This window comes from Gigantopelta aegis, chromosome 4, assembly GCF_016097555.1.
Source record: "Gigantopelta aegis isolate Gae_Host chromosome 4, Gae_host_genome, whole genome shotgun sequence".
Classification (NCBI taxonomy): Eukaryota; Metazoa; Mollusca; class Gastropoda; order Neomphalida; family Peltospiridae; genus Gigantopelta; species Gigantopelta aegis.
Genome location: NC_054702.1, coordinates 100,487,157 through 100,500,892, shown reverse-complemented (window position 1 = coordinate 100,500,892; position 13,736 = coordinate 100,487,157). Strand labels below are relative to the sequence as shown.

At 33.9% G+C, this 13,736-nt stretch overlaps 1 protein-coding gene across 3 annotated transcripts in view; it reads left to right on the top strand.

The window, feature by feature from the left end:
- The window catches only part of LOC121371581 (leukocyte tyrosine kinase receptor-like), a 194,176-nt gene that overhangs the window by 62,725 nt on the left and 117,715 nt on the right, over positions 1-13,736 (top strand). For all 3 annotated transcript variants that reach the window (XM_041497584.1, XM_041497583.1, XM_041497585.1), the window contains one exon: positions 5,939-6,042. In XM_041497584.1, the coding sequence (XP_041353518.1) occupies positions 5,939-6,042 (104 nt within the window). The remainder of the gene's footprint in view (positions 1-5,938; positions 6,043-13,736) is intronic.

Here is a 13,736-nt window from a genome sequence, read left to right as displayed (position 1 = left end):
ATCATTCTGGGTTGGGGGCGAGACATAGCCCAGTGGTAAAGCGATCGCTTGATGCACAGTCGGTTTGGGATCAATCCCTGTCAGTGGGCCCATTGGGCTATTTCTCGCTCCAGCCAGTGCACCATGACTGGTACATCAAAGGCTGTGGTATGTGCTATCCTGTCTATGGGATGGTGCATATAAAAGATCCCTTGGTGCTAATCGAAAAGAGTAGCCCATGAAGTGGCGACAGCAGTTTTTCTCCCTCAATATTTGTGTGGTCCTTCACCATATGTCTGACGCCATATAACCGTGATTCCCGTCGTTGGACCCATTGGGCTATTTCTCGTTCCAGCCAGTGCTTCACAACTGGTGTAACAAAGGCCGTGGTATGTACTTTCCTGTCTGTGGGATGGTGCATATAAAAGATCCCTTGCTGCTAATCGAAAAGAGTAGCCCATGAAGTGGCGACAGTGGGTTTCCTCTCTCAATATCTGTGTGGTCCTTAACCATATGTCTGATGCCATATAACCATAAATAAAATGTGTTGAGTGCGTCATTAAATAAGATATTTCCTTCCTTCCTTCCATATAACCATAAATAAAATGTGTTGAGTGTGTCGTTAAATAAAACATTTACTTCATTTTGGGTCTTTTTTAGTTTGTCATTGTCACTACACAGCTGTAGATGTGCTGTCCTCTCTGTGAGAAGTGCTTATACAAAATCTCATGTTGATGGGTAGCCTTCATGTTTTGAATAGCAGCAATTTTCATCTCTAATGGTGTCTCAAAAAATCTCCATGCTGCATATTGCCAAGTGTCACTTTTATGTAGTGGAGATTGTAAGAGAATGTGTAGATTTGTGAATAATAATTTCTTTCTTGATTTGGATTTCTTTTCCTATGATGTTCCAAATTTCAAATATTCTGAGTAATTTACAAGTTACCTTTGACAGTAACATAAATTTTGTGCTTGGTCAGTTTTTATTTCTTAAATAATTAAATTTTGGAAAAAAAGAAACTAGTGCATACTTCAGCAATGCACCACGTTGATACTTTGAATGCACAGAAGTTAGATGGTTCATTTGTGGAAAATATTATGTCACTTCAGCAATTTATTAAAAATGTTAACAGCCTCTAAAATTCTGTAATTTATCTCAGTGACAAAAACTAAAATCTCTGACAAAAGCAGCAGGATGCTTCAGCTAAGACACAATTTGTTTTGACATGTATTTAAAACCCCCAAATCAGCAGCGTTTAGCCATTTCGTTAAAAAAAACGCTGCTGTGAATTTATGTCAACATCTGCAGAGCTGAATACAAACACCTGTTATGAAAGCTGTATTTAACTGTTAACTGGCTTTAGGCCATGTACAATTAATTCAGTGTTTCAAGAAAAAAAGTTAAAGTTTGTTTTGTTTAATGACACAACTTGAGCACATGGATTAATTAATCAGCAGCTATTGGATTTCAAACAGTTGGTAATTCTGACTTGTAGTCATCAGAGGAAACCCACTACATTTTTTCTAATGCAGCAAGGGATCTTTTATATGCACTTTCCCACAGACAGGAAAACACATACCACGACCTTCCAGTTGTGGTGCACTGGTTGGAACAAGAAAAAACTCATTCAGCTGAGGTGGTTTGGTTCGATCCTGCGACACAAGCACTTCAATCGAGCACTCAACCGACTGAGCTAAATCCCCCCCCCCCCCATGAAGAAAGAAATGCTTTATTTAACAATGCACTCTGCTGGGGTGTCGTTAAACATTCATTCATTCATTCATTCGTTCTTCATATGTTTTATATATGGTTTAAATGGCATTGGACTCAACAGAAAAATACCATAATATCTTTTGATACACCAGGGGTGAGTTTAGACAACCACTTGTCACTAACGTTCATTAGACTGGTGTTTACGCGGTACAGTAAACCAAATTACCACTTCAGGAACCAGTCAAAATTGTTTTGCAAATGTTAGTGAAAAATGGCTGGCTGAACTTAGGACAGTCATGGAGCACTAGCTGGAACAAGAAATAATCCAATGGGCCTACTGATGGGAATCGCTACAAGATCAGTTATACATTAGATGAACACTTTACCACTGAGCTACTTCTTCCAGACATAGCAGTCTGAAAAACAACACAAAGATCAGTTATACATTAGATGAACACTTTACCACTGAGCTACTTCTTCCAGACATAGCAATCTGAAAACAACACAAAGATCAGTTATACATTAGATGAACACTTTACCACTGAGCTACTTCTTCCAGACATAGCAGTCTGAAAAACAACACAAAGATCAGTTATACATTAGATGAACACTTTACCACTGAGCTACTTCTTCCAGACATAGCAATCTGAAAAACAACACAAAGATCAGTTATACATTAGATGAACACTTTACCACTGAGCTACTTCTTCCAGACATAGCAATCTGAAAACAACACAAAGATCAGTTATACATTAGATGAACACTTTACCACTGAGCTACTTCTTCCAGACATAACAATCTGAAAACAACACAAAGATCAGTTATACATTAGATGAACACTTTACCACTGAGCTACTTCTTCCAGACATAGCAATCTGAAAAACAACACAAAGATCAGTTATACATTAGATGAACACTTTACCACTGAGCTACTTCTTCCAGACATAGCAATCTGAAAAACAACACAAAGATCAGTTATACATTAGATGAACACTTTACCACTGAGCTACTTCTTCCAGACATAGCAGTCTGAAAAACAACACAAAGATCAGTTATACATTAGATGAACACTTTACCACTGAGCTACTTCTTCCAGACATAGCAATCTGAAAAACAACACAAAGATCAGTTATACATTAGATGAACACTTTACCACTGAGCTACTTCTTCCAGACATAGCAATCTGAAAACAACACAAAGATCAGTTATACATTAGATGAACACTTTACCACTGAGCTACTTCTTCCAGACATAGCAATCTGAAAAACAACACAAAGATCAGTTATACATTAGATGAACACTTTACCACTGAGCTACTTCTTCCAGACATAGCAATCTGAAAAACAACACAAAGATCAGTTATACATTAGATGAACACTTTACCACTGAGCTACTTCTTCCAGACATAGCAATCTGAAAACAACACAAAGATCAGTTATACATTAGATGAACACTTTACCACTGAGCTACTTCTTCCAAACATAACAATCTGAAAACAACACAAAGATCAGTTATACATTAGATGAACACTTTACCACTGAGCTACTTCTTCCAGACATAGCAATCTGAAAAACAACACAAAGATCAGTTATACATTAGATGAACACTTTACCACTGAGCTACTTCTTCCAGACATAGCAATCTGAAAAACAACACAAAGATCAGTTATACATTAGATGAACACTTTACCACTGAGCTACTTCTTCCAGACATAGCAATCTGAAAAACAACACAAAGATCAGTTATACATTAGATGAACACTTTACCACTGAGCTACTTCTTCCAGACATAGCAATCTGAAAAACAACACAAAGATCAGTTATACATTAGATGAACACTTTACCACTGAGCTACTTCTTCCAGACATAGCAATCTGAAAACAACACAAAGATCAGTTATACATTAGATGAACACTTTACCACTGAGCTACTTCTTCCAAACATAACAATCTGAAAACAACACAAAGATCAGTTATACATTAGATGAACACTTTACCACTGAGCTACTTCTTCCAGACATAGCAGTCTGAAAAACAACACAAAGATCAGTTATACATTAGATGAACACTTTACCACTGAGCTACTTCTTCCAGACATAGCAATCTGAAAACAACACAAAGATCAGTTATACATTAGATGAACACTTTACCACTGAGCTACTTCTTCCAGACATAGCAGTCTGAAAAACAACACAAAGATCAGTTATACATTAGATGAACACTTTACCACTGAGCTACTTCTTCCAGACATAGCAATCTGAAAACAACACAAAGATCAGTTATACATTAGATGAACACTTTACCACTGAGCTACTTCTTCCAGACATAGCAGTCTGAAAAACAACACAAAGATCAGTTATACATTAGATGAACACTTTACCACTGAGCTACTTCTTCCAGACATAGCAATCTGAAAAACAACACAAAGATCAGTTATACATTAGATGAACACTTTACCACTGAGCTACTTCTTCCAGACATAGCAATCTGAAAACAACACAAAGATCAGTTATACATTAGATGAACACTTTACCACTGAGCTACTTCTTCCAGACATAGCAATCTGAAAAACAACACAAAGATCAGTTATACATTAGATGAACACTTTACCACTGAGCTACTTCTTCCAGACATAGCAATCTGAAAAACAACACAAAGATCAGTTATACATTAGATGAACACTTTACCACTGAGCTACTTCTTCCAGACATAGCAATCTGAAAACAACACAAAGATCAGTTATACATTAGATGAACACTTTACCACTGAGCTACTTCTTCCAGACATAGCAGTCTGAAAAACAACACAAAGATCAGTTATACATTAGATGAACACTTTACCACTGAGCTACTTCTTCCAGACATAGCAGTCTGAAAAACAACACAAAGATCAGTTATACATTAGATGAACACTTTACCACTGAGCTACTTCTTCCAGACATAGCAATCTGAAAAACAACACAAAGATCAGTTATACATTAGATGAACACTTTACCACTGAGCTACTTCTTCCAGACATAGCAATCTGAAAACAACACAAAGATCAGTTATACATTAGATGAACACTTTACCACTGAGCTACTTCTTCCAGACATAGCAATCTGAAAACAACACAAAGATCAGTTATACATTAGATGAACACTTTACCACTGAGCTACTTCTTCCAGACATAGCAATCTGAAAACAACACAAAGATCAGTTATACATTAGATGAACACTTTACCACTGAGCTACTTCTTCCAGACATAGCAGTCTGAAAAACAACACAAAGATCAGTTATACATTAGATGAACACTTTACCACTGAGCTACTTCTTCCAGACATAGCAATCTGAAAAACAACACAAAGATCAGTTATACATTAGATGAACACTTTACCACTGAGCTACTTCTTCCAGACATAGCAATCTGAAAAACAACACAAAGATCAGTTATACATTAGATGAACACTTTACCACTGAGCTACTTCTTCCAGACATAGCAGTCTGAAAAACAACACAAAGATCAGTTATACATTAGATGAACACTTTACCACTGAGCTACTTCTTCCAGACATAGCAATCTGAAAAACAACACAAAGATCAGTTATACATTAGATGAACACTTTACCACTGAGCTACTTCTTCCAGACATAGCAATCTGAAAACAACACAAAGATCAGTTATACATTAGATGAACACTTTACCACTGAGCTACTTCTTCCAGACATAGCAATCTGAAAAACAACACAAAGATCAGTTATACATTAGATGAACACTTTACCACTGAGCTACTTCTTCCAGACATAGCAATCTGAAAACAACACAAAGATCAGTTATACATTAGATGAACACTTTACCACTGAGCTACTTCTTCCAAACATAACAATCTGAAAAACAACACAAAGGCAATTTTCAACACAATCAAGAAATGTATATTAAACAATATTTTTTAAATGACAATCATTAAATATTCATTTATATTTGCTGTTGTTTTTCTTATAGTATAATGCTAGCAATGAATGTGTCTCATGACATATACTCTGTTGTAATTTGCAAATTGCAACTGAAGTAAATTCAAGTAATGGACGAAACATTGATCTTTATAACAAAAGGTTTTGTTGGAATCCAATCCACCGAGTTAAACAAGAGAAATGCAAATCAACTCTTAGTCTGGGTTATTTTTATAACTTGATATTAAAACAGTCTTTTGTTTTTATAAGATTCGTCTGATATGGTTAATACTTCAAGGTTTTCATTCTTCTATTTTAGGCCATTTTGTGTCTATCAACAACACAAGAACACTTGCCATTGATTCGACGGCTGTGTTGAGGAGTGTCCAGCTCCCCCCACCTCCAAAATCAGGACTCTGCTCTGTAAGTCTTTTCATTTAGACTCTCATTAGTTAGTTTGTTTTGTTTAAGGACACCACTAGAGCACATTGATTTATTAATCATCGGCTATTGGATGTCAAACATTTTGTCATTTTAACATACAGTCAATCAGGGCTTCTGTCATAATAAAAAATGTGTGTATTGTGCTATCAAATTAAATATTTACAGTGTGTGTACTGAATGCAACTGCAGTCGATAGGGGGTATGGGGGGCCTCCCCCAGAAAGAAAATGGGTTAGGGTTAAAAAAAAACATACAGTAATGATATGAGTTATTAATTTTGCCAAAAGGTCATCTCAAAAATATATTTTTCCATTAGTAGTAAGGGATCTTTTATATGCACCATCCCATAGACAAGATAGCACATACCACAACCTTTGACATACCAGTTCATGGTGCATTGGCAGAAACAAGAAATAGCCCAGTGGGCCCACCGACAGGGATGGATCTCAGACTGACTGCATATCAGCCGAATGCTTTGCCACTGGGCTATTCCCGCCCTTCTCATTTGTGCTGTAGAATACCTTACTACTTTTTAATTAAAATTATGACTACCTTTAATTGCTTCTGTGTTCAATTCTAACTTCATATCATACAATCAAATGTCCTTTACAGTACTGTAAATCATTAGCGTTCTTCAAATTTAGTGAAATCCAAACAAGTGACATATTGGCAACATCAAATTTTAGCAAGGTCATATCAAACAAGAAAAAAAACCTTACTGGGTAAGTTGCAGGATCAGCTGAATATTTTGAAGTTATGCAGCTTACAGACTTATCAAATGTAATAGAAAATTACCTGTCTGAACCCATTTTCTTCAATAATAATATTAGAATTGGCTTTAAATCTTGTATCAAATACACTGGTTACAGAAGGGTATAGTACAAGTTTGTGATTTGTATGACGAGGATGAGGAATTTTTATCTCTGGAAGTTTTTAGACATGTGTATGGTATTACTGGCACCTGTTTGGACTATTTTGGAGTTGTTCATGCTTGTAAACAATATCTTAATCACTTGAATTTCAAGACTGATCACACTAATATATCTTTTGATGATACTTTATGTTTTGGAATTATCTGTGATTAATAATAAAGCTAAAATAAACTGGAAAATTCAATTTGGATCTGCACTCAGGTGGTCTAACATTTTTGTTAAACCATTTAAAACAAGTCTTGAAACTAAACTCTGGTGGTTCCAATATAGAATATTAAATCGAATATTAACAACCAACACCTTTTTATATAGAATAAATGGAAATGACATTAAATCGGAAATGATGATAAATGTACATTTTGTTTCAGGCAAAGAGAAACTTTGGGAGTGTAAAAATTTTGTGCAGTGGCTTAAGGCAAATTGTATCCACGCAAATAAGATGAATCTTACTAAGGAATTAGTTATTCTTGGCATTAAAACAACAGATACAGCATTTGATTTTTTATTGTAATTTGCAAAATTTCACATTTATAAATGTGAAGTACAAAAATCATAACTTTACACATTTCAAAAAGGAAATTCAGTATAGATATACAATAGAACAATCAGTCTACCAGTAAACAAATAGCATTCACTTGTTTAAAAATAAATGGGTCCACTTTTTAATAGAATGTCCAATTAATTATTCTCTTCGGGCTGACTTTGTTCCCAACAGGCCATACATGTATTATTTGCTCTTTTACATACAATTGTTTGCTCTCAGTGACAAGGGCTCGCCTGAGGTGCTTGCGTCGCAGGATCAAACCACCTCAGCGGATCCATTCAACTGATTGGATTTTTTTCTCATTACAACCAGTGCACCACAACTGGCCAAAGGCCGTGGTATGTGCTTTTTGTCTGTGGTAAAGTGCATATAAAAGATCCATGCTACTAATGGAAAAATGTAGTCTGTTTTCTCTATGTCAGAGTTACCAAATGTTTGACATCCAATGTCCTCTAGAGGTGGTGTTAAACAAAACAAATTTTAAGTTTTAGTGACAAGAATATCAAGGAAGTGTAATATTAGGATGATGTGTATTTAAGTTTTAGTGACAAGAATATCAAGGGAGTGTAATATTAGGATGATGTGTATTTAAGTTTTAGTGACAAGAATATCAAGAAGTGTAATATTAGGATGATGTGTATTTAAGTTTTAGTGACAAGAATATCAAGGAAGTGTAATATTAGGATGATGTGTATTTAAGTTTTAGTGACAAGAATATCAAGAAGTGTAATATTAGGATGATGTGTATTTGTATGAATGTGTATCCCCAAAAAATAGGAATGAATGAATGCTAAAAAAGAAAAATCATCTTTCCCTTTTTTTAATTCTTATTCTTAATTATTTAAACAAAGATCAGTATATATTTTGTAAAACATAATGTGTTGGTCTTTGTGCATTTGTAGTTTCGAGTATTCATTGTTTGGCTTCATAACATGTAATATACAGCTTAATACTTAACCAGGCTCACCCTTAACGTGTTTGTGATATTCATACTTTTCCATCAACTCAGTCTGATAAGAAATTTGCATCTTGTAGGCCAAAGCAAAATACAAAAATGACTGCTGTTATTTAGTAGAAGTTATTATTTCTAGGTATTATTCATTCAAGTAGTTTTTCATTTAGAAATCGGCTTTAAAATATTAATAAAACACCATTGCCTAGACTTTGAGGCCAGTAGTATTTAGAATAATAATAATTATATGAATAATAACTCAGCAACCCAGTAACTCAGCAACCCAGTAACTCAGCAACCCAGTCTGATGAGGATTTTGCTTTGAGTGGTGCCACAGATGCCTTGAGTTTTATATTTAACTGTATTAATCATGTTAACAACATTTTGAACAAATGTATTTAAAAGTGTGAAAAAAATTATTTACAAATATTAATTTGTTGGATGCTTCAATATCTGTTTGTGATATGTTCCTTTGGATGATGCCAGCAAATTGCAAATTCAACTTAATTGAAGCCCAATCCAAAATAAATTGTTGAATGTATCATTGGTGACTAATCCACGAGTAATTTTGAAATATGTTCAAATTATGTTGATTATTATATCCATTTGTAAAAAAAAATTCTAAAACTAATTCAGCCAAACTATTGTAGTAAAAAACACAGAAAAGGAAGAAGAAAAAGGCATGTCAGGTGTCATCTATACATATTTAAAATGTGTCAAGGATAATAAAACATGCAACAATGTGAATGATTTTTGCAAACTCACAATTCCTGTTTAATTATCTACATTGTATATCATATCATTCTTAAAATATGCAACTACTTAACAAACTATAAACACGTGAACTCTAACTACAGTAGGAAAGAGAACTGTTAAAAATATGCAACTACTTAACAAACCATAAACACGTGAACTCTAACTACAGTAGGACAGAGAACTGTTAAAATATGCAACTACTTAACAAACCATAAACACGTGAACTCTAACTACAGTAGGACAGAGAACTGTTAAAATATGCAACTACTTAACAAACCATAAACACGTGAACTCTAACTGCAGTAGGACAGAGAACTGTTAAAATATGCAACTACCTAACAAACCATAAACACGTGAACTCTAACTCCAGTAGGACAGAGAACTGTTAAAATATGCAACTACCTAACAAACCATAAACACGTGAACTCTAACTCCAGTAGGACAGAGAACTGTTAAAATATGCAACTACCTAACAAACCATAAACACGTGAACTCTAACTCCAGTAGGACAGAGAACTGTTAAAATATGCAACTACTTAACAAACGATAAACACGTGAACTCTAACTACAGTAGGACAGAGAACTGTTAAAATATGCAACTACTTAACAAACGATAAACACGTGAACTCTAACTACAGTAGGACAGAGAACTGTTAAAATATGCAACTACTTAACAAACGATAAACACGTGAACTCTAACTACAGTAGGACAGAGAACTGTTAAAATATGCAACTACTTAACAAATGATAAACACGTGAACTCTAACTACAGTAGGACAGAGAACTGTTAAAATATGCAACTACTTAACAAATGATAAACACGTGAACTCTAACTACAGTAGGACAGAGAACTGTTAAACAGAGGGGCAGGATGTAGCCCTGTGGTAAAGAGCTCACTTGATGGGCGGTCGGTCTAGGATTGATCCCTGTCTGTGGGCCCATTGGGCTATTTCTCATTCCGACCAGTGCACCATGACTGGTATATCAAAGGCTGTGGTATGAGCTATCCTGTCTGTGGTATGGTACATATAAAAGATACCTTGCTACTAATGGAAAAATGTAGCAGGTTTCCTATCTAAAAATATATGTCAAAATTACCAAATTCTTGACATCCAATAGCCAATGATTAATAAATCAATGTGCTCTAATGGTGTCGTTTTAAACAAACTAAACTTTTGTTATCATGGGTGAACCAATTTTTGTGAGCATAAGCATTCGGTCCTAAAGCATATCAATATTTATAAACAGACAGTTGTTATCCAAATAGCTACCTTTTTATTAGTATTTATTCACTTCAAATGAGCACTAAACTGGTTGCTATGTAGCAAAGTATACCACACGTGGGTCAAAACATGTAGCATGCATCAGTTGTAAATATTGTTAACTACATTACCTGTTTTGGTGAGGAAAACATTTAGTGGTATAGTTTACAGACAAAACTTTCCAATGCAAAACCTTTCAGTGTTTTATCAAAATATGTACCAGTATGTTGTTCAACAAAACATATACGTATAATAATTTATAAAAATGATTTTAAATATTTTAAGGCAAATTACAAAATGTAGTCCTCGAGAACCAATGTTAACAGACAACATTTTTGAAAAACGAATATAACAATTCTGATGTCTTGCAATCATGTTATAAGTTGAGCAAATGAATGGTTATAATGGTAAAATTGTTTGGTTAAAAATATAAGCTGCATTCTGAGTTTTATTAAATAAATGGGTCATTCTACAGAAATGATCACTTTTCAAAATATAAATTCAAGATAAAACAGTTAAAATATATAAGGTTTTATTGTTAACATTTGGAAACTAGATGAACAAAGAAATATAAAATCATATCTGGCCATGCAGTTCTGTAATCGGCCTGCACGCGCAGACACATTGTACTCCATGAGCAAATTCATTATGTTATTGGTGTTACCGGACAAGTGCAAGACACTGTAGTTCAACAGTGTGATCCAATTGGTTTGTAGTGATCAAAAGCACATGGATATGTTATTTGGGTGTCCCTAATGACATATTTGGAATAACTTCAGCATTAACAACTATCTAAAGGTGTAACTTTGCATTTTCACACAGATATTCTATATGTGACTTAAATTATACACTGGCAGTTTTGATTATTTAAAAATATGGAGCCTATGAAAATAAATGTCATCAAAGTCACAAAGTTGGAAGCTATGCTTTCCTTAATAAACAATTTAAATTTCAAAAATAAAGCTTTTAGAGAAATGACAGTTAAAATATTCTTGAGTAACACCAATGACAAAAAAGTAACACCAATGACAATGTGTAACACCAATGACATTCAAGACTGGATCCTTGAAAGACTATATTCTTGAGACTACCACTACTTGTTAGCAAACATATGTAATTAATATTGCCTTAATTAAACAAAACCCCAACACATTTCAACCTACAACTAGTAAAGGCCTATTAGAATAATTGTGTGTTTTTGGGAACATTGATAAAAGTTAGATATGGCCGGTCAGACAATTTAAAAAATACTCTAAATTCAGATACTGAATGTTAATTTCTGTTTAAATATTAAGTTAAAGATTTATTCATTCATTCATTTATATAGTTATTTTCGTGCTTATATTAAGACCCAAGCATGCTGTCGTGGACACACATGTAAGCTGTCTGAATCAGGTATCCAGAAACATAACTTAGTTCAGGTCTATGTTCAGATATGCACCAGCAGTAAACCATACAACAAAGGACTGTCAGTTGCAGACCTCTATAGCTTTCTTTTAAAGATTAACTTTATAATAAAATTATGAAGTATGAGCTGTATGATATAAATGTATTTTGCTGTATATTTAGTATTCGCCATAACAAGTAAAAAATGTTTGAAAAAAGGTATATTTTTCACCTAGACCCTAGTTTCAACACATAAACATGGGCACTAAGTTTGATTAATTTACAAACCTGTAACAAATTTAGATACAGCAGAGAGAAACAGGAGTCTGTGACATTGAAATACCCTTTAAGGCTTACAAATAGACTAAAACAGGACTCCATAACCGTTACTTCACAGACGCACATGGGTTTTTTTTAAATATGAAAAATGCTTTTTGTGGTGTTAGAAACACCAGGATGACCAGAAACACTTCGATTGTACGGAAATGGATAATCTAAACAATAAAATATATGTAATGTTTAATTTCTGTGATCATACACAGCTCTAATAGTGAAAAATATGCCTTAGTGTTTAAAAACTAGTGTGTGTCCCTTTAACCCTACTTTTGCTTTCATGTAAATGCTAAAAAAATCTACACTAAATGTTCCAATTTTTTCAGAAAACGAGGACACCTTATAAATACATGATGTTATTCTAGTGTTTACAGTACATACACTATACAGCAAATCAAACAAATTATGTCACCATTCACTTTGTTTAATACTTTTTTTAAAGAAAAAATCAATTTGTCATGCGTTCCAGTCCACGTTTTACCAACACCCATAGCTAAAACTTGATGTCAATGCAGATAGGCATTATGTTCATACCAGTGAATAGATTGTAAAATATCAATTTTCTAATGAATTGATTCTTAATTAACACAATTTATACACTTAAAATTATTTATAATTGTTATGAATGGATTATATGTTTACTATTCTTTTCAGTCAAGGCACAAAAATGTAGCATAGATTCATAATGGCACTTTGGGAAAAATAAATGTGTTGCTGGAATTTAAAGAGTTTATCGTCAATGATTCCAGCTCTTTTCGGTTTTTCTCATGCACGGTTTATGCAGATCGATTATAATAACTCAAAACAAATTCTAACAATACGGGACTTAAAAATGATAAAAATTAAATGATTTGGCCTTGTTGGTCTAGCACGTGTGAGGTCATATGACATGCTCCAAATGAACCAAATGTTAATTCATCTTCTTCCATTCGAAGTCAACTTTTACTGGTCAAGTGGAACCGATATCGGTAATTTTATGGAATAAACAAAATAGTAAAATTAATAGTTTTAGGAGTTTGTAAAATTTTGTATTATGATACTTGTCTGAACTTTATTGTTAATGAAAATGTTTATGACCTGTGAAGAAAGACCTCACAAATGAACGACAAGTAGACAACAACAAATTGACTGTTAATTAATAGCATAAACCGTGCATGAGAAAAACCGAAAAGAGCTGGAATCATAACGCAGTTAGGGACATTGACGATAAACTCTTTAAATTCCAGCAACACATTTATTTTTCCCAAAGTGCCATTATGCATCTATGATGCTGCACATGCCCCTTTAAGTTTCAAATCATCCTAAAAAATATCCTAAGTGAGGAAAAGGGCATCTTATTAAAATGCATTGTCATTGGTGTTACTAGTGGCCATTGGTGTTACTTAGTACTTAGTAACACCAATCACAAAATAAGTAAATCATTAATTAATGCTCTTTAAAGAAACATGTGAGAAAACTGAAAAAGTACATGTTGTAGCAGACATACTAAAGTAGTGACGGAAATAGAAT